Genomic DNA, 23,557 nt, shown 5'->3' with positions numbered 1-23,557 from the left:
TTAGGAGCAACAGTTTTACAACTAACTCTTGTCTGTTCTACGTGAGGCATTCCATGCATTTACATATTTTTAGGTTATGAAACGTATACTGAGAACTTCTAGTAGTGGGAAAAAAAAATCTTTACTGTACATAGTCAGTTTAAAAATGTTGTTCTTTCTAGCTGATTTCATGCCGATTTTGGGAACCAACCTAAATCCTGAGTTCATTTCTGTGTGCAACAATGCTACATGGGCAATTGGAGAAATCTCCATTCAAATGGGTAAGAATTGATTTTTTTTTTGTTTGTTTTTGTAAAATGTTTAAAGGTTTATGTATTTTTGTTCGGTTAAATGGCAAATGAAAATTTTGATTCTGCGTGTTAGTCTAAAGTGCTATATACATAGATCTATTTTGATTATTTTAATAGTCCTTTTCTTCTGAATTTTTGTGTTTTGGTTATTTTAGGTATAGACATGCAGCCTTATATTCCTATGGTGTTGCACCAGCTTGTAGAAATCATTAACAGACCCAACACACCAAAGACGTTGTTAGAGAACACAGGTACCCAATAACTGAAATGTTTGTGGTGAAAGGAATTATGCAGTTGTCTCTGAGATCAAAAATCACCCACAGCCTTTAAAAATTGCTTAGGGAAACCAAACCAGAACTGATATATTTACAACATTTATAAGCAAAAGCAGCTCTGTTTTGCAGAAGTTTTTACAAGTCTCAGTGCTGCAGTGAACCAACTGTCATATATTTAGGTTGTTGCTTTTTAAACCTATTTTATAAAATTAATAGCTTTGTTAACCTCCAATTCTTTCAGGTCTTTCTTTTACACTAGTTTAGATGTATATTTATATGTAGATTCATGCAAATATATGTCTAACTTGGAAAAGTTTGAAAACATAATTGGCATATGTGAAAACAGCAGAGGAAAATGAAGATTTGGAATGAACAAAAACCATAAAAATCCAGTGGGTGCACCAAACTTTAGAGAGAAATCAGTTTGCAGTAATTGCACTAAAAAAATTTTGATGTATAGTGGTAACGTTACTACAATCAAATTAAAGTGTAAAAATAAAAAGTGTGTATATATAGTTTGTAGTGCCTAACTTTTTATTACAAATTATGAAAACTACTTCAGTGATGGCATGCACATTTTATATTCTGGCCAATGACAGTGCCTTCGTATTGGGAGCTGCTAGAAAGTGTCTCATTAAACATGCACTCCTGAGGCTTGTTTCTTTTGCATTTTTAGAGAGCATGTTCTGGTATAAAGAGCACCTTCCATACTCTAGAAAAGCTTAATTATGATTTAATGAGGTTCATTTTAGTACGTTGACTTTTTCTTGGCATTTTCTTAGTAATTGAGTGTCCTCTCAGATTTTTGCAGTTACTCATTTTCCTTTTGGTGAGGAAACACAGTTCTTTGAGTAGTGTCCCTATATGTACTCCACTTCTGGTGTGCATGTGCCCCACATGCCTTCGATCCGAGATTTTCACTAGTAGTATCTGTTCGGTCTGCATATATGCTGCTGCTATCCTCATGCCCAGCACCGAGGCTACATTAGGTTGTGCAGGAGAACTGCCCTCGGTTTCTTCTCAATCACATTGGCCTGAGATGGAGTTTTATTATGTCTGTATTTTGTGTGCCTTGGCCACTTGCTGAGTTTTTTGTACTTAGTTTATTTAGCTTAGTTTGTTGTTAGTAGTAATAGTTAATTAGTGGTTATTTTAAGATTTGTTTTATTTCCTCTGAGGAAATCCTCTCTGTGAAGGGTGTGCCTGTTCACAGGTTTTTAAGCATTGCCTCATGTGTAGAGAGGCTATCCTAGTCAGCGATAGACAGTCTAACTGCATTCACTGCCTGGGAGAGAGTCGAATCCCACAGAAGTGTAACTCCTGTTTAGCTATGGGACATGGGAGAACTGGGAAATCAAGTTGTGAGTGTTAATGATGGAGTGCTCCCTTCACCTGGGTTTGGAACCAGGTCAGGAGAACCCCTTTGTACATCAGTCCCTGGGGTCTCTAGCAGCCCTTTGACTTCAGCACAGTACTCTTACAAAGGGGAAAGCCTTGAGGATCTCCTCTAAAGATCCTAAGAAGAGGAGCTCTAATTCCCCTCCTAAGGTATCCATCTCAGAAAGAGCTCACTCTCCGACCAGGTCAGCAGCCATGCTTGGTACCATAGTGGCAAAAGGCTCTTCTGGTACCAGCAAAGTGGGAAAATCCTGCAACTCTTTAAGAGTAAACACGGCTCTGAGAAGGAGCTAGTATTGTCTAGTGGAGATGGTCAGAGCAAACACAGAAGATCAGTACTATTGGATTTAACACCTCTCCAGGTACCCTTATCGAGCTCTTTGGTACCCTTTAAGACTTAACCTCCATCTACAGCAGCGCTACCTGTGAAGCACGCAAAACCATTGTTACCTTTCTGCAGGGATAGGCGTACTGGTCTGTCGGTATCACAACTAAATACTGGAAGACTTTAGGTAGCTGAAGGACTTATTGGTGACTGCTTGAACCGGTGTGTCTGTTGGTGACAGGTACTGAGCATCTCTCTACTGAAAACCTCTGTCTCTGAATCTCTATACATTCCCCAGTATTGTCACCTCTCTTGAGTCAGAGCTCTCCGATTAGAGGAAGAAGAGGATGATGATGGAGATCTCCTTTGTGTATCATCGATCTCTGTTCGGTGTTCTCCTGTGTACCAATATACAAACCCCCCTTTCTCAAAGAGACAGGGAAGATGTCTGGAAACCTCATCACTCCTGGTGTGAGCAACTCTGGATGCAGCCCCCTCCCCTTTATGGTCCTCAATGGCCATATTCGTCCCTGGGCATTTTATCGCTGGCAAGTCTCCAGAGCCCCTCTCCTCTCGGGATGATAGGGAGACTCAAACGTCTCTACCCCCCCCCCCCCCCAACCAACCGGAGGAAATGTTTTAGGATGAAGAGAAGGGCGGATAAAGGCTGCCATCTCATCTACACAGGCTGAGGTGGTAATGCCTCCTCCTCCATCTATTGTCAATGATTTTTTGCAGTTTCAAGACCTCATTAAACGGGTGGCAGACTCCCTACAGATACCTCTTGAGGAATTCAAAGAATCCCAACACAAGCTATTGGATATTCTTCACTCTGTGACATCAGCCAGAGTTGCCCTTCCTATCAACAAGGCTCTGGTGGAACCTGAAAATACCATTTGGCAAACCTTTGCTAGAGTAACATGCACGTGTAAGGGAGACAATTTAAAAAGTGTTGTTTTTCCTACCAAGATCTCTGAGTGCCTAGTTTCTCATCCTCCACCTAGCTCTCTGATGGTTGAAATCATGATCAAACGAGGCAAACAACACTGGTATAAATCCACCACATATGACAGACCAGAAAGAACTGGACCTTCTGGGGAGAAAATTTTACCCATTGGCAACCCTACAGTTCTGCACTGCGAAATATATGGTATTGATGGCCAAGTGCAACTTCACAAATTATGCAAAATTTAGTTCCTTTATTCCTTATTCCTTGACACCTTCCTTCGGATTAAAGGGAACAATTTCAGCCTACCATTGCTAAAGGATAATTACTGGCCATGACATCTCTTGAGGTGGCTCTTGATGCTGCAGATATCGTAGCTCGTTCCATCTCCGTCGCAGTGGTGATGTGCAGGGAATCCTGGCTACAGTGCTCTGGTTTACCCCAGAGAAGTCCAGAATATGGTAGAGGATTTCCTGTTTAATGGTCTGAAGTTGTTCACAGAGAATACTGATGAGTTGTTGCATGTTCTTAAAGACTCCAGGGCCACATTACATTCATTGGGCAGCTAAACTCCTGCGAACAATAGAAAATTCAGTAGATGGCAAATCGCTCAAACATCCCACCCAATGCAATTCTCTGGTTTTCAGAGACTGGAACCACCTACACACACGTAGGTTCCAGAGAAAAAGATCCTCTAACCCACTTAACCCAAGTTCGCCAAAGAGTTCTTCATTAAAGTGTCAGTTTTGTGGGGATGGTTGAGGGTTCGGACTCCCCCTTCTCTTTAGCCTGTCAGCTGCAATGATTTGTCCACCAACCCCATTTGAGGACTAACCCCCATTTCTGACCAGCAGGAGAGCATATCACCGTGGACAAATGGGAGCTGAAAGTAATATCGGGCTCTACACCATCCTTATTTTGTTTCTCTCTCCTCTTCAGGGACCCCTCTCATCCGTTCTTACTAAGACAAGAATAAACTTCCTTCTTCGTTTAGGAGCGAGAAAGACAGTCCCTCCTCAGCTTTGGGGAAGGGACTTGTATTCAACGTACTTCCTTGTGCAAAGAAAATAAGAGGACAGAGGCCAATCTTAGATCTGAGACCTCACAAATTTGTTTAGGAGTCTTAAGTTCAGGATGATGACTCTGGCAGCTGTAACTCCTTCTCTTGATTCAGGGGATTGGTTTTTGGCCCTCGTCCTTCAGTTGCATGTTTCAATATAGCAATACGCCCATCTAATGGAAGGTTCCTGCATTTTGTTATAAGCTGGGATCATTTTAAGTACAGGTGCTCCTGTTTGTTTTCTCCTCGGCTCAGAGAGTGTTTTCAAAAGTTCTCCCGGTGGTGACTGCCTGCTTGCATCATGAGGCAATCATAGTATTTCTGTACCTCATTGACTAGTTGCTCAAGGGACGGTCGTACCAGGAAGTGTTCTCAGCCCCCTGGAAAACACTTTCTCTGTTCTTGGACTTTGGGTCACCAATTGCACATGGGAAAATCAACGCTGACTCCTGTTCAGAATACACAATGTATAGGAGTATCCCTGGATTTCTTGGCATCCAGAGTCTTGCTTCCTATGGACAGATTCACAACACTATCAAACTTTGTCAGAACTATTCAAGGGAGCCCCCAGATTTCAGTCAGAAGCTCTCTTGAACTTCTAGGTCACATGGTGGCTTGCATTTTTGTGACTGAATGTGAGATTACACCTTGGCTGTTTTCCAGGAGTGGCTCATATCCGTTCTCTCGCCAAACAGAGACCACCTAGACAATCGGGTGTAAGTTTCTCAACAGGTAAAATGCTTCTTAGATTGGTGGATAGTTCATCACAATGTAGGTCCCCTGCCTCCAACCAACGCCAGTGATTAACCGTAACCATGGATGCATCTCTGTTAAGATAGGAGTGTGCATGTCTTGGTGCTGTAATGGTACAGAACAGATGGTCACCTCAAGAATCTACCCTCTGTATCAAGCTGTTGGAGCTCAAAGTGGTCAGAAATACCTGCCTTCATTTTCTGCCTCTCATCAGAAACAGATCTATCCATGTCATGATTGACCATGCAGCCTGCTTGTTTGATACCATTTGGCAGGGAGAAGTAAGATCCCCTTCCCTCTGTGCTGAAGCAATAAGGTTATAGAAACAGTGCATAAAACGTTGCATACAAATTTCAGCGATGTATTTCCAGGGTAGGAAGAGTGTTGGAGCCAATGCCCTGAGCAGGTTTTTTTCCCCCAAGACTATGAATGGGAGCTGGATTCCTAGTTCTTCTCAGCATATTTCAGACTTGTGGATTTCAAGAAGTGGACCTCATTGCCACAACTACAAACAAAATTGCCATCTATTTTGTTCAAAAGTGGGGTTGGGGAGGGGAAAGGTTAGGTCACAATTCCCTGGGGAGAGCCTTCCTTCTCACTTGGATGAAGAAGCTGTTTGTTTCCCCTGCCACCTCTGATTCTCAAAGTGGTGAACACAAGCAGACAGGACAAGACCAGAATTATTCTAATAGCTCTGGTATGGTTGAGGCAGGCATGGTTTCACCTAGCTCTTCGTTCAGTGATACATTTTCCAAGCACTCCTCAGCTCCTCTCCCAGGGTTCCAGTTGACTGCTGCATCTCCAGCTGAGCATTCTCTGACTCAAAAGGATGGCTCCTTGATAGTTTGCAGGGTTAGTAGGTCAGTTGAGCAGAGGTATATAACAGATGATATTAAATAGTAGGAAAGGTTCTACCAGAAATATTTACCTTCAAAAGTGGAGAAGATTTAGTCGCTTGTGTGAATTCCAGAATGCTGTCCCTGAATCTGCCTCACTTCTACTTGTTCTGGAAGATCTGCTGCAACTAAAGAAAAGAGCAAAAAGAAAAGGAGTACTTGTGGCACCTTGGAGATTAACAAATTTATCTGAGCATACGCTTTCGTGAGCTACAGCTCACTTCATCGGATGCAACAGGAAAGAAAATGAGACCATCACTTACTTCTCTGTGTTTTGTGCTATCTTTTCATCACATTGTTTAGGGGTTCTCACTGTTTGCTCACCCTACAACCATTAGGTTCATGAAAGGTCTGGGTAATCTCTTCCCACTGGTGAAAGCCCCCACCCCAGTTTGGGACTGTAATTTGTTTAAGACTCATGAAATCTCCTTTTGAACTGATGGCGACCTGCTTGTTACTACATTTTTCCATGAAAGCAGCCGCCTTAGTGGATATTACATCAGTCTGCAGAGTCAGAGAGATGGAGGCCTTCATGGCAGACCCTTTGTTCACAGGATCCTACAAGGGCAAAGTTTCCTTAAAACCACACTCTAGGTTTCTCCTAAAGCGTCTTCTGAATTAGATCATTTACCCACCAGTTTTCTTTCCAAAACCACATTATTTCAACCTGGAGACCACCTTCTATACTCTAGATGTCTGGAGGGCGTTAGTCTTCCATTTAGATATGACTAAATAATTTCATACGTCTCCTAGGCTGTTCCGTTTTGTTTAAACAGATCCAAAGCTTCTGCTGTTTGTACCCAAGGACTGTCAACATGGATTTTGGGATGTATTATAGCTTGTTACAGTGATCACTTGACAAGGTCAGAATCTACATCTATGGCTCTGCTTCATTTTCTGGTATCTGAGATCTGTGGAGTTGCTACATGGTTTTCAGTACATACCTTCTTCAAGCACTATACCTTAGTCGGTGCCTCTAGATCTGGTGCAGCAGTTGGCAGTGAAGTTCCTTTGTGCTGGACTCTGTTCCAAAGTTCACTCCTCCTTATAGGGATTCTGCTCAGGAATTTCCCAAAGTGAAGCACCCATAAGGACACTACTCAAGAAGAAAGTGATTACTCATCCTGTGGATAACTGTAGCTTTTAGAGATTTGTCGCCCTCTGGGTGCTCCACTACCCATCGTCCTTCCCCTCTGCTTCAGTTTCTCCTGACACTCAGTGGTGGAAAAGGAATTAAGGGTGTTTTGCCTGCTCAGTTTGATGTAGCCTTGGTGCAGTGCATGTGCTGGTCAAATTGACACTGCTAATGAATATCTATCAAAGGCACGTGAGGTGCATGCACACCTGAAGTGGAGTACCCATTGGGGGACACACCTTGAACTAGTTGCTGTACAGGGTGAGTAACCTTCTTAAACAAACATCACATGCTGATGTCATTGGCATTGATGTCACAAGTACAGGACTGCACTGTACCATGAGAGGTTAAAAAGAGAATTTGGAAGTGTTTTAGTTTGTGTGTGTCTTCTCCAGTATTTTGTGAAACTAAATGTTAAAAATGTAGTGTTTTCAAAATTAGTGTGGAAGGTGAACTTTAAGAAGAATTAGCTGGTTGTTTGGCATGTTATAGATACTGTTTTTATTTGAGAGATCATTTTTGAGCAGCTATGTTAATTAAACTGCCAAATGGTAATACTGACAAGTGAATTCTGGTTTTTCTTCTTCTCATTAATTGATATAGTAACTGACATGCATCCAGTGCTCAAAAGTGCTTGCTTGTATTACTGTTGCAGATACTATAGAAGCATCCAAACACTGAATTTTTGTTTACTCTTTAATAGTTAACGTAAATGTAGATATGTAACTGCAAATAAATGTTGAATGTGGTGTACTTACAAGAAGTTTGTTGTAGGATATCACCCTATATACTACATGTTCTAGAATATTTTTTCTATTTACCCTAATATTTAGCACAGCAAGCAAGATGCTACCAGAATATTTACATTTTCCTGGTGTGTATTGTCCTAGTGTCATTTTTGTCCAACTTTTTCTCCTGGAACAATATAATTAAGACACGCTCAGTAAAAAATCATTGCATAGGAAGTGGATAGGTGGCACAATCTTCAGCCTCCACAAAAAATACTTCTCCTTGTATTGGCTTCTGCAATGTGGAAGATGAGTGGAGTTTATCAAATGTGGCTTTAAAAAAAAAAATCTTGTAATATAAACATTTAACTGCCTGTCTTCCTGATATAAAAATGCTGCTAATGTTATGTAAGTATATTAAAATTGGCACTGTTGTGAGGCTGCTCTTATAATTAATTCAGCTGAAAAATGTGCATGCCATGGATTTTGCAGATACGGAAAACAGAAGTATTATGTGACCAATATGCTTTAATATAATTTGGGCATCTGACCAAAGTGAATTTCAGAAAGCTAGCATATCCTACACCAAACTTGACTGGAGAGAGCATCATCTGCTTTATTGCATGTTCATGGGAGTGCTCACAAATGCCTGTTTTAATTAGAATGTTGCATAGTATGTCTCTTGAACATAGGTTTCCTTTCTCTGCTTCATATGAATCTGCTGGATTTTAGTATTACTCATGTAGTTTGCTTCAAGTAATCTTTAAACATTATTCCCCACCCTCTCCTTTTTCTGAAAGATTAATCTTCTGTGAGTTGAGTGAACACCAATAAAGCATTCTTGTGTGATCACCTTACCTTTCAGTCTGCCCTTATAATAAAAGCAGTAAGCTATTTATTTAGTCAGATACACACATGGAATAAACTTTCTCGTGCTAATACCTTTGTGCCAGAAGTCCGATTCTTCCAAGAGAAATTCTATTGTGTTCAGTAGATGTGATTTAAGGAGCCTATTTCACTATGATAAATTCTATAGCTATTAATGAGCTATTTACCTGCTGAGAGTTAATTTAGAAAAAAAATGTTGCTAAAAATCATGAAGAAATTGGATATATGAAGTCTTTAGCAAGAAAAGTACTTGTATATTAATATTTTAATTGTAGATGAAAGAGCATATTCAAATAACCACATTCTTTGGGTTTAATTTTAACGTTGTAATCTAATGCAAACTTTAATTTTGAAATTCAAAAAAGTGCAAGCTTAAAACAAAGTAACTCTTAAATTACTTATAGTATATTCTGCTGATATTATAAACTGAAAATGCTTTGTGTCTTTGTACCAAGAACATTAGAAATAATACATGTGAGTAGCTAGTTTATCACTGACTTCTAAGTAACAAGATTGCAGAGATAAATCTGAAGAGGGCAAAGTCGATAGCTCTGTTCAAATAGCCTTTGGAATTTAAATTGTGTTTTTGGTGTTCTCTCATTTACTTAATTCCTTTTTTTTCTTTTTTTCTTTTAATCCCCAAGAGTATACCATATATGTTGCTGCCCCTTATTTTAGGGGGTGGTAATAAACAGCACTAGTGAAATCTTATGTTTATTATCATACACAGATTCTGTTGGTTTCTGTTTCTGAGTTATTTGTTGTTTTTTCTTTATTTTTTCTCCTTCCCCCTCATTTGCTCATGTCTTGGTTGGCGTTTGGTGGTGTATAACCGTGATTGCGTTACCTTAGCAATAACAATTGGTCGTCTTGGTTACGTTTGTCCTCAAGAGGTGGCCCCCATGCTACAGCAGTTTATAAGACCCTGGTGTGTATTATTCAGTCTTTTTTTTTTAATTCATTTTTCTTCTCTTTCTTTCTTTCTTTCTTTCTTTCTTCTCTCTATCTCACTTTTAGATATATTTTCAGTTGGTTACAAAATCACAATCCTTAATCATTGCCAACCATGTGACTAATCTTGTCCTATCAGGTTTGTGAGTTTTTAGTAGCACCGTCATGTACATTTTATGTTGTGGCTAACGACTAATTGATGCATGGGATAAGATTGTCACATGCTTGCTGTGTTAATAAGCTTGATTATGAAAGAGCATTTTAAAATCCATCAGAATGATAATATGATGCATGCAAGTACTGTAAAAGTTAAATTGCATTACATTACTTTAAAAAAATTCAGTCTGAGACTTGAATTTCTGTAAGGAATACATGTTTATAGATTTGTTACGTATGGAATAGTTTGCTTGCTTCTGTAAAAGTTAAATAACTGTTCTGTAAGTGGTATCTGACCTACTTCAAACTGTGCAGTATAGTCTATGTTCTTCTAATAATGATAGCTCTTATCAGTACTGCGGATAAACATTTTAGTGGTATTTAATGGAATACATGTCACTTTTTAGAAATCATAATTGTACATGATACAGCATTAGGTATAAGCAGATTTAAAATTCAGAATTCTTCAAAATGTAGAAGTTTCATTATTTCTAACTTCTGAAGTTAAATGCAAATAAACTACACATGAAAAGAAACTCTGAAATCTTTATTTGAAGTGTTTTGAAAACTATTCTAGGAATTTCTCCTCAGTGTGACTCTTACTCCATCAAATACTGTCAAACTAGTTAATTAAACTAAATAAAAACTGATTCTGTTGCCTAATAGCCTGGTTCTCCAATTTACTAGGTGTACCTCTCTGCGGAACATAAGGGACAATGAGGAAAAGGATTCTGCTTTCCGTGGGATTTGTACCATGATCACAGTCAACCCTAGTGGAGTAGTCCAAGTAAGATATTTGCACAGGCATTTGATTTTTGTTCTGACAGGCTCATTATAAAATTGAGTAGGAATAACAGTTTAAAAAAAAAAAAGCTTAATTTGAATGCTGTAAAAGAAGTTAAGTACATATTGGTTCCTTTCTGCAATTGGTAGTAACTTTTAAAGAACAATAGCTGATGTAAAGTGGGATGTATCCACTGATTTCAAGAGGATTAAACCATTTACATCAGCTGAGGATCTGACTCAGTTTGGCTTTTTTCCTCCTGTGGTTACTGTAATTGAAATGGAAATTTTGAAGACACACACAGTTAATTTTAGATATTTTATTGCACTCCTTGCCAAAAAGTAAAAATATGTGGACAAAGTGGTTGTATCATATCACAGCAGTTTTCATGTCAATTAAAAATATAGTATTTTCTTTCTAAATCTCAACATCACACTTCAAAGTGTACAAACCATATCTTAAATTTCAAAAGATGTAAACTTATTTCGCACTGACGCCCTCACAATGTTCTTTGTACAATTGGAAAAATAATGAATGTATATGTAACTATTCAAAAATATGTGTTTTATTGTTAGTCTGTACATCCTGAAACTGAATAGTCTTGACAAAAATCATTAGTCTTTCATTCAATCATTCATTTCAGTCTATTGTTAATTTCTTTTGAAAACAGCTTCAAATTCTGAAAAGATAGTTGATAAATGTAATTGTATAATAGTATATGCAAAATATATTTGAAATGTAACTTGTCTAATATGCACTAGTGACTTCAGATTCCAATTAAATGTTAACATAAATTGCATGGTGTCACATCTTTGCATCTCATTCCCTTTAAGAATGATTGTTTGGCATGCTTAATTTTATAATAATGCGTGAGTCTACAGTATTCACTTCAGATCTTCTCTATTTTGTTACGGGCATAAAGAACATAGTAACGTATCTAATAAATGACTGCCACTATCTACCATATCTTAAAGGTGTACTACAATGATTGATTCTTTTAACATTTTTGTTTTTACTAAGTTTTGTCCTGGTTTTATTATCTCAGCAACTGACATTGCTGGTTATGCTATAATTACTACTTCAAATTAAAAATCAATTTTGTTAATGGTTCATTTCTCTTAATTTGCAGTGTTAGAATAGCTTTTGACTACTCTGCAGTTTTTCTTTAATCACACTTCATCCTCGTGTTTCTTTTATTTAGAAGCTGCATAATGTGTGGGTTAGAATAAGACTGAGAGTCAGACCTGGAGTGCAGTCTGATTCTGACAGATCTCTTGTGTACCCTTGTTCAAGTGCTTAATCTCAATACTTTAGATTCCTCCTTTGAGTTGAGTAGGTGTAGTGGACAGAGTACAGGTGAGGCAGCCAAAGATGCATGATAAACTGCATTTACTACATGAATATCATTATTACTTTTTTGGTAGAACAAATTGAAAAATTTTGGTCAAAGCAACTCCACACCCCTGCAGCTCCCAGCTGCTGGTGGCAGAGGAACTGCGGAGCTGCTCAGCCACTGAACAATGGGGTCCCTGCAGCTCCCAGCTGCTGTGGGGTGGGGGCGTGGCAGCAGGGTGCTGGACCTTCCTCCCTCCCCATTTTGTCATGGATGTTTTTAGTAACAGTCAGGGACAGGTCACAGGTTCCTTGATTTTTTTGTTTATTGCCCATGACCTGCCTCTGACTCTTTTACTAAAAATATCCACGATAAAATCGTAGCCTTAGTCATAAACCATTTCTGAAAGAAAACCTACTTAACTTTTTTGCTACAGAAGATTTATAAAGAGATCTGTTTTAGTCATTTAGTCATTAAATCTGATAGAAGGTTTGGGTATACAGTAAATTAAATATAAAAATGTGGAAACTTGAAAACATTGGATGCTGTAATTGTAGCCTGTTAGTCATGTGAGCTGGATGGAATCTAAAGTCCAATGAAGCAAAATTTTGGGGATTGAAGGGGAAGGGCACTTGGGAGAATATTGTTACAAGCAGCTGGAAGAAAAAGCTAAGAAAAGGCAAATTTTATTGTTAAACTTTTAAAATGCTAATATTTCACTGTGTCTTTTATCTATACTGACATTGATTTACCCTATGTATTCTAAATGGAGCTGGTAGTTATCTACCCATATAACTATAGTGATCTGGAATTTGAGGCGTGATATAGAAATTTACTAAGTTGCCTGGCTGTGGATTTTGGCTCCTTCACTTCATTCCACTTTTGCCTTATTTTCTACATAATATTTCCATCGCTCTTGCCCCCATTGTGCTTTCATTAATTGTGATTTTTTGAAGACTCATGTTAACATATAGCTTCAAAAGAAGTGAAACGGAAAAAATAGAGAAGGAAAGAAAAGGAGTTTTCTTTATTTAACATTTATATAGTAGTCTTCCTATGTTCCTGAAATGTCAGATGTGTATATTTTTAACTTAATATGAAAGGGAGTATGGTTTAATGGTTGGGCAGAGGAATAACCCACCAGAGCCGATGAACCCAGGATGCAGGATTTTTGGGGGAATAGATTATGGATTATGACACTAAGTTAGAAAAACTTCATTTGGGCTGTATTGACTTTATCCCAGCCCTCCAGCCTTGGGGGGGGGGGGGGGGGGGGGATGATGTATTATAGCTGTAAGTTTGCAGTAGTTTCTTTTCTCTGAAAGATTTCCCTGCTCTTTGGTTCTTTCCAGTGCAGTGCATTTAGTTGGGCAAATGTGTCTGGGAAAAATTTACCAGGTAGAGGCATTCAATCTTAAGGGCTTTCGTACTTCACCTTATACAAATACTAAACTCACTTAAAAGTAAATCTAAAATATAATAGAAACATGTGTGGATTGAAGTTGAGATTCCGGCAACACTTACAAATTAAGAAATCAGTGTGTCATATTGATTTCCTTAATTTATGAATTAAAATGATGCAAATATGGAGTTTCTAACCTATGTAATGTTTAATCTTACAGGACTTTATATTTTTTTGTGATGCTGTTGCATCGTGGATTAGTCCAAAAGATGATCTCCGAGACATGTTCTGTAAGGTAATGTTTCTAATTTAATAGAAAATGTAAAGCCTACCTTTTATGGCTCCTTCACTTCTCTTCTGACTCTCTCTACTACTTTCCCTGTTCCCCATACCTTTTTACTTTGGTTTATTGTGTTCATGGAGAAAAAAGAAAATTACCGAGTCCCAATGTGGGAGTCCTAATGTATGAGTTTGGATTTTACATCAAACCTCATCAAAGCAAAAACTTGTGAATAGATTTTTAAAAATATACTGTACACTTGTAGATTTGCAATTTTAGCAGTGTTGAAAGTTTGTTTACTCAGGGGGCAGAGCAAGCTTTAAAGATGCTTTAAAGGTCATGCCCAATAGAATTTGGCTATGTGTGGAAGAACCAATATTTTTATAATACAATAAACTATCAAACTTTTAAACTTCAATTAAAAACCATTTTTAAATACAGAAAATGAGATTTTTGCCTAAAAAATATACAACTTTTTTTGTATGGTTAGAGGGACGGAAAAAAGTTTCCAGTTTTTGTGTTAACTTTACTTAACCTGACTTAAAATCATCTTGTTTATAGAAGATAATCTTGTCTTTGGTGATGTTGAAAAGTCTTACAAGCGTTCTTTAACAATACTTTTTGGCCACTTTAAAAGAGTTTGTCAGCTGCAGTGCAATTGTCCTGTGAAAAGTGGGATTCAGAGATTAACAAATTTGTTTTTGTTTGCATTTAATTTTTCAGCATCAAACAGTTAACTTCTGCATTTCCTGGTAATGTAATCTAAAATGCCTTGAGTTAGTTGCATGTCATGTTAGGGTTAGGTAGAAAAGCCTATCAAATTGTGTTTTTTGTTGTTAGGTCTGATTTTTTTTTTTTTTTCCTAAGAGACATGAAAATCAAACTTTTGCAGCTTGGAGTGAATCACAAAAGCAGGTGCCTGTTTCTTTAAGTCTATAAAGGATAAAAGAAAAAGGCATAAGAAAACACTTTATTCTACTGTCTGTGGGTCTGTCAAGGACTGTCTTAAATATTTGTCATTTCTTCAGCTCTCTGCGTCCAATTGCTTTGATTAAAATCTGTCAAGCAGATACCCATGAAACAAGTTTTTGTTTTTTTATTGATTTCCTAAATAGACATAATGCTACTCCCTCAACTCCTTTGCAGTGTTGTGCCCTCCCATCTGTTTTATAATCTCTCTGTTTCTTCACAAAAGTGGATGGCAGTAGTGGCAGCCCTCCTAAAGGAGGGTATAGTTGTCATACTTTACTCGGATGATGGACTAATCTTGGTGTTTTTCCTTCAGACAACGTAGATGTAAATTGAACAGAAACTGGAATTTCAGCCTCGTGACCAAGTCAAAAAAATTGCTTGTCTTCTACCCAGGACCTGATCTATCTGAGCCCCATTAAGGAACCCAAAGCTCCAGATACACACCCTCACCTACTGTTGCCACTTGAATACTGACAAGAGGAGAATTTCAACCATAGGGAAAAGTCTGAGCCACATCTTGAGTTGGTTGCCTAGGGCAGTTTCAAGGTCTCTGCCTGGGACAGCTTCTCCTCAGCATGAGGGAAGAGCTTCCTCCATCTGTTCAGCAGGAACTTAACTCACAGCAGCAGTGAGGTCATGTTCTCTTCCCTCAAGCTCTTGATAGAGAGCCTGATACACTCAAGCCAGATACAGCAGGGGTTGGCCCTCTGACACAAAAACATTACTATCTTCCAATGCATCCAGGAATTCCCCTTGGTGCTTGTTCCACTCCATCTATTGCCACCTCTCCAGAAAGTGGGCAATAATATTCTTAAGTTGGCAGGCCTTCTTATTAAGTACCTCATTCCAGTAGAATAGGTCTTGGCACCATATGAAGACACAACTATTTTCATATGAGATCAAAGTTCTCCTTGCCCAGTCACTTCGGGGTGCTGGTGGGGATTATGAAGAATAGGACTTCTCTGAAGATTCCAATGTCTGATTTCCGCACCCCCCCAACCCATTGTCCTTTGAACCATGCCCTTGATATCAGATGACCCAACTTCCTTTTACTTAAGATTGCTAGGATTTTTAGAATTCTTCTGAGAGAATATCTCTTTCCTTCCAGGAGTGGGAAGGGGGAGAAAAGATGTTTTCCCTGTATAGAGATCTGAAATAAATAACTAAGGCTTACCCTGAGCATACTAATCCTTCTCAAAGCTATTAATAGACTTTGTGTACCCTATAGAATCCTTCATGTCAGGAGTTTCAGCTAAGGACTTGAAGTGTTTTGTTGCATTCATTGTTGAGTAGCGAGGAAAGTACCTCCCACCAAAGAAGAAAAAATTCTGTGAAGTTGGAATCTCTCTAAGAGCAGATTCAGAGATATCAAGGTCAGAAGGGACCACTATGATCATCTAGTCTGACCTCCTGCACAATGCAGGCCACAGAATCTCACCCACCCACTCCTACAATAAACCTCTCACCTATGTCTGAGCTATTGAAGTCTTCAAATCATGGTTTAAAGACTTCAAGGAGCAGAGAATCCTCCAGCAAGTGACCCGTGCGCTATGCTACAGAGGAAGGTGAAAAACCTCCAGGGTCTCTTCCAATCTGCCCTGGAGGAAAATTCCTTCCTAACCCTGAATATGGCGATCAGCTGAACCCTGAGCATATGGTCAAGATTCACCAGCCAGATACCCAGGAAAGAATTCTCTGTAGTAACTGAGATCCCACCCCATCTAACATCGCATCACAGGCCATTGGGCCCATGAATAGTTAAAGATCAGTTAATTGCCACAATCATGTTATCCCATCATACCATCTCCTCCATAAACTTATAGGGTTTAATCTTGAAGCCAGATAGGTCTTTTGCCCCCACTGCTTCCCTTGGAAGGCTATTCCAAAACTTCACTCCTCTGATGGTTAGAAACCTTCGTCTAATTTCAGGTCTAAACTTCCCAATGGCCAGTTTATAACCACTTGTTCTTGTGTCTACATTGCTACTGATCTTAAATAATTTCTCTCCTCTCCCTCTCCAGTATTTATCCCTCTGATATATTTATAGAGAGCAGTCATATTTCCCCTCAACCTTCTTTTGGTTAGGCTAAACAAGCCAAGCTCCTTGAGTCTCCTTTCATAAGACAGGTTTTCCATTCCTGGGATCATACTAGTAGCCCTTCTCTGTACCTGTTCCAGTTTGAATTCATCCTTCTTAAACATGGGAGACCAGAACTGCACTCAGTATTATTTCAGATGAGGTCTCACTAGTGCCTTGTATAACGGTACTAAAACCTCCTTATCTCTACTGGAAATACCTCGCCTGATGCATCCCAAGACCGCATTAGCTTTTTTCACGGCCATATCACATTGGCGGCTCATAGTCATCCTCTGATCAACCAATACTCCAAGGTCCTTCTCCTCCTCCATTACTTCTAATTGATGCGTCCCCAGCTTATAACTAAAATTCTTATTAATCCCTAAATGCATAACCTTACACGTCTCGCTATCAAATTTCATCCTATTACTATTACTCCAGTTTACAAAGTCATCCAGATCTTCCTGTATGATATCCCGGTTTCTCTCTAAATTGGCAATACCTCCCAGCTTTGTCTCATCCGCAGACTTTATTAGCACACTCCCACTTTTTGTGCCAAGGTCAGTAATAAAAAGATTAAATAAGATTGGTCCCAAAACTGATCCCCGAGGAACTCCACTGGTAACCTCCCTCCAGTCTGACAGTTCACCTTTCAGTATGATCTTCTGTAGTCTCCCTTTTAACCAATTCCTTATACAGATATGAGCTGGTGATCAAGTGTATCTCAACCATTGTATCTCTGGACCTGCTGCACCAAGACTTTAAGTTCCTGGGTGGCACATCTGGAAAAATGGATCCAGAGGTTCCATGAGCAAGAGTTTGGGATTAATTGGATTTCCTGTACACTTCAGTTATGACCATGTCTTCTGCTTTCCTTACCAAAAATGTAGTAGGACCACAGTTTATCTCACTTGAAGGCAAAAAAGGGTATCATACCTATTTCCCCCCCAAGGACACTTTGTCTTCAGAGAACCTAGACAAAGCAATCTGAAGCATCGCTTCCAGAAAGCAGGGTAGATAGAGGATACTTTTCAGACTGTACCACTTTTTTTGGTCTTTTTCCAAACTAGTTTCAAATTCGCTTCTAAAGATGGGATAAACCCCGGAGCCCTCATGGAGGACGGAGGGAAATCTTCTCATACCAGAAAATCTTCTCATACCAGCCTGGGGAGGAGAATGTCACTTTTTGTTTTGATTTAAAATGATTGCAGATAACCATTGAATATTTCCAGTGATGTCCATATGGTACCATCCAGAATTTGCTGATGCCTCTTGGAACATGTCAGAGTCTGAACTATGAAAGCCACGTTGGAGTTAGTTGATTTTGTGTCTAGTGATTTGAACCTTTACCTACAAATACCTTCAGCTGAAATTCTTTTTCTGGCAAGCTGGGGTTACGTTAATTATGTTGCTCTAGGGATGTCTCCACTGGGAACTCTGGAGTCTTGTTGCCAATCTTCTAGTTGATGGATCAGTCACCTGTGTAGGAAGGAGGAATGTGGAATAGCTTGCAAAAATTCTATTTCAGATAGAGAAGCAGTGACTTTTTAGTGTCAATTTCTGGTTTCAGTTAAGGTCCCTTTGGTCTCAGCCTTTACCTAGTTTGAGGCACCCTCTGGTGCTTCTGAACTAGCTGCTGTGCCTGAGGAAGAGTTTCCAAGCCAGGCTTCCTTTATGTCCTCCAGTTTAGTGTCCCTTAGGGCTTGTCTACATGTAAGGCAGCAGAGCTGCACCAGTAGTGCATAGTGAAGACACTACCTATTATGGGAGAAACCCTTCTGTCTACTCCAGGGGTTAGGTCAGTAAACCACGTCGCTCAGGTGGTTATACTGACATACATTGGTACTGCAGACCAAGACTGAGTTTTTTTTCTAAACCCTTTTAAGCATTTTCTAAATATTTTAAAGCCTTTTCTTCTTATAATTTCTGCAAGGAGGGTTCAGTGAGTCTATGTTTCTGGTCTTTTGACACTTACGTGCTGCTAAATCTTTCATGGTGATAGGAAGAGAGTCCTTAAAATTATTTTCTTTCCAAAGTTTCCTTTTGGATTCCCCTTACTTAATATAGAACTCATTTTTTCTTTTCTTTTGCAATAGCTGAGTACCTCTGGAATGCTCTAGACAATAAAGCTCTAAAATTTGACTTTGAAAGAACTAAATATTTTCTGTTTCCCATTTATTTATTATGTTAGAGGAATACCAGTAGAGGCATTTAAAATCCTAACCCTTTTGATTTAAAGCCTCTATTCAGTTGTTATATTTGGATGAAGGGACTTGGTATCCTCTGAATGTTAGGGTCCATTCTGTTCCGATTGTAACCATCTCCTGGGGATAGAAATGAGAGGTTTCAATGAGATGCAAATCCCTAATTTGGGTCTTTCTTTGTTCTTACTCCAGGACTTGCCAGATAGGCATTTAAACCTTGTCAAACACTAGGTTGGGTTGTAGTTCTAGTTTGCTTCCTTAATCCATTTTTAAAGGAAATAAAGTATGAAGTATATTAGTTGGCAGAATTTAAAATTTGTATTTTAGAACATTTGCCTGGAATGACCCTCACTAATTGTAATATTTTTTAGATTAACCCCTTTTTTAGGTATAGCAAATGTTTCACTAATTACACTTCATAAAAACTGCTCCTTAGTTCAGTTTTTCATTTAGAACTAAGAGTGATCACTAAAATTATTTCTCAGCGCTATGGAAGTTTCATCTGGAGAATTTGAGTGAGATAGGCTGAGGCCAACACTTCTTGGCACAAAAGTCTTAGCAAAGTTTGATGCTGTTTTCTGCATGATATGTAGTTGATGAGCAACTGACTGCAAGTGTTCCAGACTGTTACACTGGAGATTCAGAATAATCAGAGGTAAAAATGTAACTTTTTTTAACCTACCTGCAGATCCTTCATGGATTTAAAAATCAAGTTGGGGATGAAAATTGGAGGCGTTTCTCTGACCAGTTTCCTCTTCCCTTAAAAGAGCGCCTTGCAGCTTACTATGGAGTTTAACCTCATGTATTCAAGCTGCAGTCCCATAATTAGGGGTAAGTACAAAAATAAATTCAAGTTTTATGAAGTTAAGTTGTAAGTCCATTTTGCATTACAAGAAGTGTGTTTCTTAAACAGTCACTGTATAGGCTACATTTGTTCCTATTCATTTGGCTCTTGCACCATCCTTCTTTTAATGCATGCTATAATACTGTACATGAATATTATATGTGGCACCTGTAGTAAAAGGTCACACTCAGTTGCTTTGAAATTTTTTAGTTTTACTTTTTGATGAAATTTATTATGCTTGCTTTCATTTGGGGCAAAATGTTCTTTTCCTTAAGCCTTTATCAAAAAGCTGTTTTTAAGCATGGGATCAGTGGCGGGGAGGAATGTTTTCAACCATTTTTTTTTTTTGAACAAGAGAAGCTGACGGAAACTTGAAATATGACAGTTATATTTATGACCTGGAGAAAATGTGCTCTTCTTTTTTGATAATTGGATTGTGTTTGGCAGGATTATGAGTGTTTTTAAAAGAATTTCACAATGTTCTAATGGGATGGCGGCACAGAATTCATATGGTCCGCATATTTCTGTGCGCAGCGCATCTGTTCCAGTGTGCCTGGAGTAGCCTCAGAGAGGCAAATCACTGCAGGGGGAAAGGGGCTGGGCGTGTGTGCCTGCAGGGGAGACATTTGATCACCATCGGGGCAGGGTTGGCCAACAAGCGGGAGAGACTCTGTGTCCCTCTCGTTTGCTTCTGCGGCTCACCAGGCATGCAGGAGGGTAGGTCTTTTTATTATGCACAAGGAAGGCACTGTCCCTGAGGCAGAAATGTAGGAGCCTGCCTGCTAATTAATTGATATCATTCTCTGAGGCAGAAACTTTGCCTGCCTGCCTAGTAATATGTCCATAACTTCTTGAGAATCGGAAAAACACTTAGTTAAATATTAGTATCGTGTTACTGAAAATAATTTGTTTTTAAATTAAAAAAAAATAGCTTTTGAAACCCCCCTCTTCCCCACATTTTGTTAATGTTGCTGTTGATGGTTAATTGAGCTCATTCCCTGAGGCAGAAATGTAGCAGCCTGCCTGCATAGTAACATTGTTAATGTTCCTATAGTTAGTTAACTGTTCCCATTCTCAGTTAATTCCCCCAGGAACATAAAACCTGTAAATGTTTTAAGACCCCTACATTGCCAGAGTGATGTAAAGCCTTATAAATGACAGTAAGGGAATTAGCTAGGAAGATCTATGTGCTTTTCTCACTTTTTTCCTGTGCCAAAGTGGCACCATGGGGTTAGATTACAGCTCAGGATTTATTTTACTTACCTATTTAAAAAAAAAAAAAAGACTGAGGGCAAATAAAACATTTACTAAGCAGTCAATAAAATGTCAGGACAATCAAACCAAGCATTTCACAAAGTACCTAGCAAGGTCCAGGACCATGATTAGCAAAACTATATAACTTTCATGTGTGAAAGTCTGAGCAATTTAAAATGACATTCTACTCTCCTGCCTCCCCCCATTTGGTGTTCTGTAATGTAATTTAAATGAAAATCCAGGGTTATAACTAGAATGCAGGGTATTAGTTACTAAGTGTTTTGTAATTTAACCTTCATGTGTTTAGGAAATGCTGAAGTTGTTGTGACTCTTTTCAATATTGTAGTTTAAATAATTTACCAAAACAATTGAAACTGGTGTGATTATATTGCATTATTTTGACAAAATTTGCATAGTTTTGCAGATTTTTAATTTTTTTTGGTGCAGAATCCCCCCGGGGTAGACTGCATGTGCCTGTGTGTATGAATAGATAATTTACCAGGATTGATCTGGAAGTGCGTGTGTGTGTGCATAATAAAGGGGAATTTCAGCTTTAATAGATGACTGTAGAACAAGGTCTGCTAGAGGGCCATATTTTTGGAGTTTAATGTAGGCACCCTGCACACACCCACATCATAGAAAATTTGAAATCTTACTTGATGTACATTTAGATGAGAGATGATGTGGAGCCATAAGCCTCTAAGACAGTTCTCAAGTTCTCAAACTGGGGGTTGGGACCCCTCAAGGGGTTGCGAGGTTATTACATGGCGGGTTACAAGCTATAAGCCTCCACCCTAAACCCTGCTTTGCCTCCAGCATTTATAATGGTGTTTTTAATTTATAAGGGGGGGGGGGGTGTCACACTCAGGGGCTTGCTTTCTGTAAGGGGTCACCAGTACAAAAGTCTGAGAACCACTGCTCTAAGCGAGGTGAAACAACAGTACCCAAAATGTCATTTTTTGCACAGTTCCAGAGACACTGCAACTAGACTGACTACACTTTTTACTGTTTAAGTTAATTTCAGTATCTTAAAGTGGTGTTTATTGATCAGAGGTTCCAAATGACCATGCATTAAAAGATTTGTATTGATTTTGCATGGGCAAGTATTTTTTCCCCCCCCCAGAAATGAAGCTAATTTAGCATGTGGCAAAAATGACAAATATCATTTTCCAAAATACGAACATGAAATATTTTCACATTGCATATTCTTAATTATCAAAGTATGTCACAAGTGATTGAAAATATAGAAAAATATTACAATTTAAAATTGCTGACCAAATCAATCTGTCACTGAAGGTTGCACACTGGTAACAGTGGATTAAGTGCCAACTGAGTCCTTAAAACACGTCATTAAATAGTCTGATGATGCTGTAACTTAGTATGTGTAGAGCCCTGTGCAGATACAAATGTGTAGCTGTGGCTATAAATCGGTATCCATGGAACCACAGGGCTCTTCCTGGAACCGCAGTGGCAAAAGGCACAAAAATGTTGGACCGCCGCTCCTCCAGTGCGGCTGAAATGCCCCCCCACCCCCACCCCCTGCCCGTCCCTTCCATGCAGCTGTCTGGGGGCATGCACGCTGCTTGAAAACAAGAGTGCTACCAGGGGCGGCAGCTGGTGAGTTTGGTGCCCGCCCCACTTGGCAGGGCTGGGTCGGTGCCGCCAGTACAGGGCACTGGCTCCAGGGGTGGCAGCGGCATGTTCTGCTCCTTTTGCTGCTGCAGTTCCTGGGGGAGCCCTGCAGTTCCACGGATATCCGCATCCGCGGGTATATATTTGTATTCGCACAAGGCTCTAAGTATATGCTCCACAATTGGAAGAATTTCAGAGATGGAGGTATGCCCAGTCTCCTGCATTCAAGTTCTGTAATCAGTTTCTCCAGGTTATGCAGATACTACTGCCAAATGCAGAGCGAGGGGGTGACTGGAAGCTTCACTGACACTGTGTGCCAAGTTTCCATACTACTTTACTGCAAATAGGTTCAGCTATGCCAGCAATGTTCCCTCTAATTTTTGACAGGCCGTGTGCGCAAAAAATTTCTTCTGTGCAAACTTTTGTGCGCACGGTGTTTAGGATCTGTGTGCACACGCGCACAGCTTAGAGGGAACAGTGTATGCCGGGTAGATACCGGTCAACATTCTTGACATGTTAAATTTCCCTGAAGAAGTACCCAGTGCCTTTGAATCTGGGGAATTTGCTGTTCATCAGATTCCAGATTCTTTCAATGGAATTTGGAGTGACCTGGAAAGAGAGAAAACTGTCATCAAGGACTCAAAGGGAAGCAGTGGGATCGTAGGACTGACAAGAAAAAAGCCAGCACTTGTCAGGTGGATCCTCACAAGACATGCCCTGAGTGAATATGTAAAAACTATGAAAGAAGTGGCCTAACAAGAAGTAGTGAAGATGAAGTCCACAAACAAGTCCTTGCTGCTAAACTGAAGGGGAATGAAAAGCATGTTACAGCTCTTACCAACCATGTCATCAACAACAAACAACCCACTGGACCCTGAATCACATCCAGATGTGCTTATTATTATATCTACTGAATTGCATGTTACATCAGATTTACAAGAGTCTTTATTGAAAGGAGCACATGTCGGTGAAGA

General features: G+C 39.3%; 1 protein-coding gene across 3 annotated transcripts in view; it reads left to right on the top strand.

The window, feature by feature from the left end:
- Positions 1-23,557, top strand: part of TNPO1 (transportin 1) — a 129,810-nt gene that overhangs the window by 98,058 nt on the left and 8,195 nt on the right. For 2 of the 3 annotated variants that reach the window (XM_077817081.1, XM_077817082.1), the window contains 6 exons: positions 162-260; positions 446-541; positions 9,547-9,622; positions 10,489-10,588; positions 13,541-13,615; positions 19,542-19,684. In XM_077817081.1, coding sequence (XP_077673207.1) covers positions 162-260; positions 446-541; positions 9,547-9,622; positions 10,489-10,588; positions 13,541-13,615; positions 19,542-19,649 — 554 coding nt within the window. In that variant the 3' untranslated portion in view covers positions 19,650-19,684. Of the gene's footprint in view, positions 1-161; positions 261-445; positions 542-9,546; positions 9,623-10,488; positions 10,589-13,540; positions 13,616-19,541; positions 19,685-23,557 lie in introns of those variants that run through there. The other variant, XR_013346143.1, reaches the window with a different exon arrangement.

This window comes from Eretmochelys imbricata, chromosome 5 (genome assembly GCF_965152235.1).
Source record: "Eretmochelys imbricata isolate rEreImb1 chromosome 5, rEreImb1.hap1, whole genome shotgun sequence".
In the NCBI taxonomy this organism is placed as follows: domain Eukaryota; kingdom Metazoa; phylum Chordata; order Testudines; family Cheloniidae; genus Eretmochelys; species Eretmochelys imbricata.
Note: the sequence above shows the minus strand (reverse complement) of the source record. Positions and strands in the feature narration are given on the sequence as shown.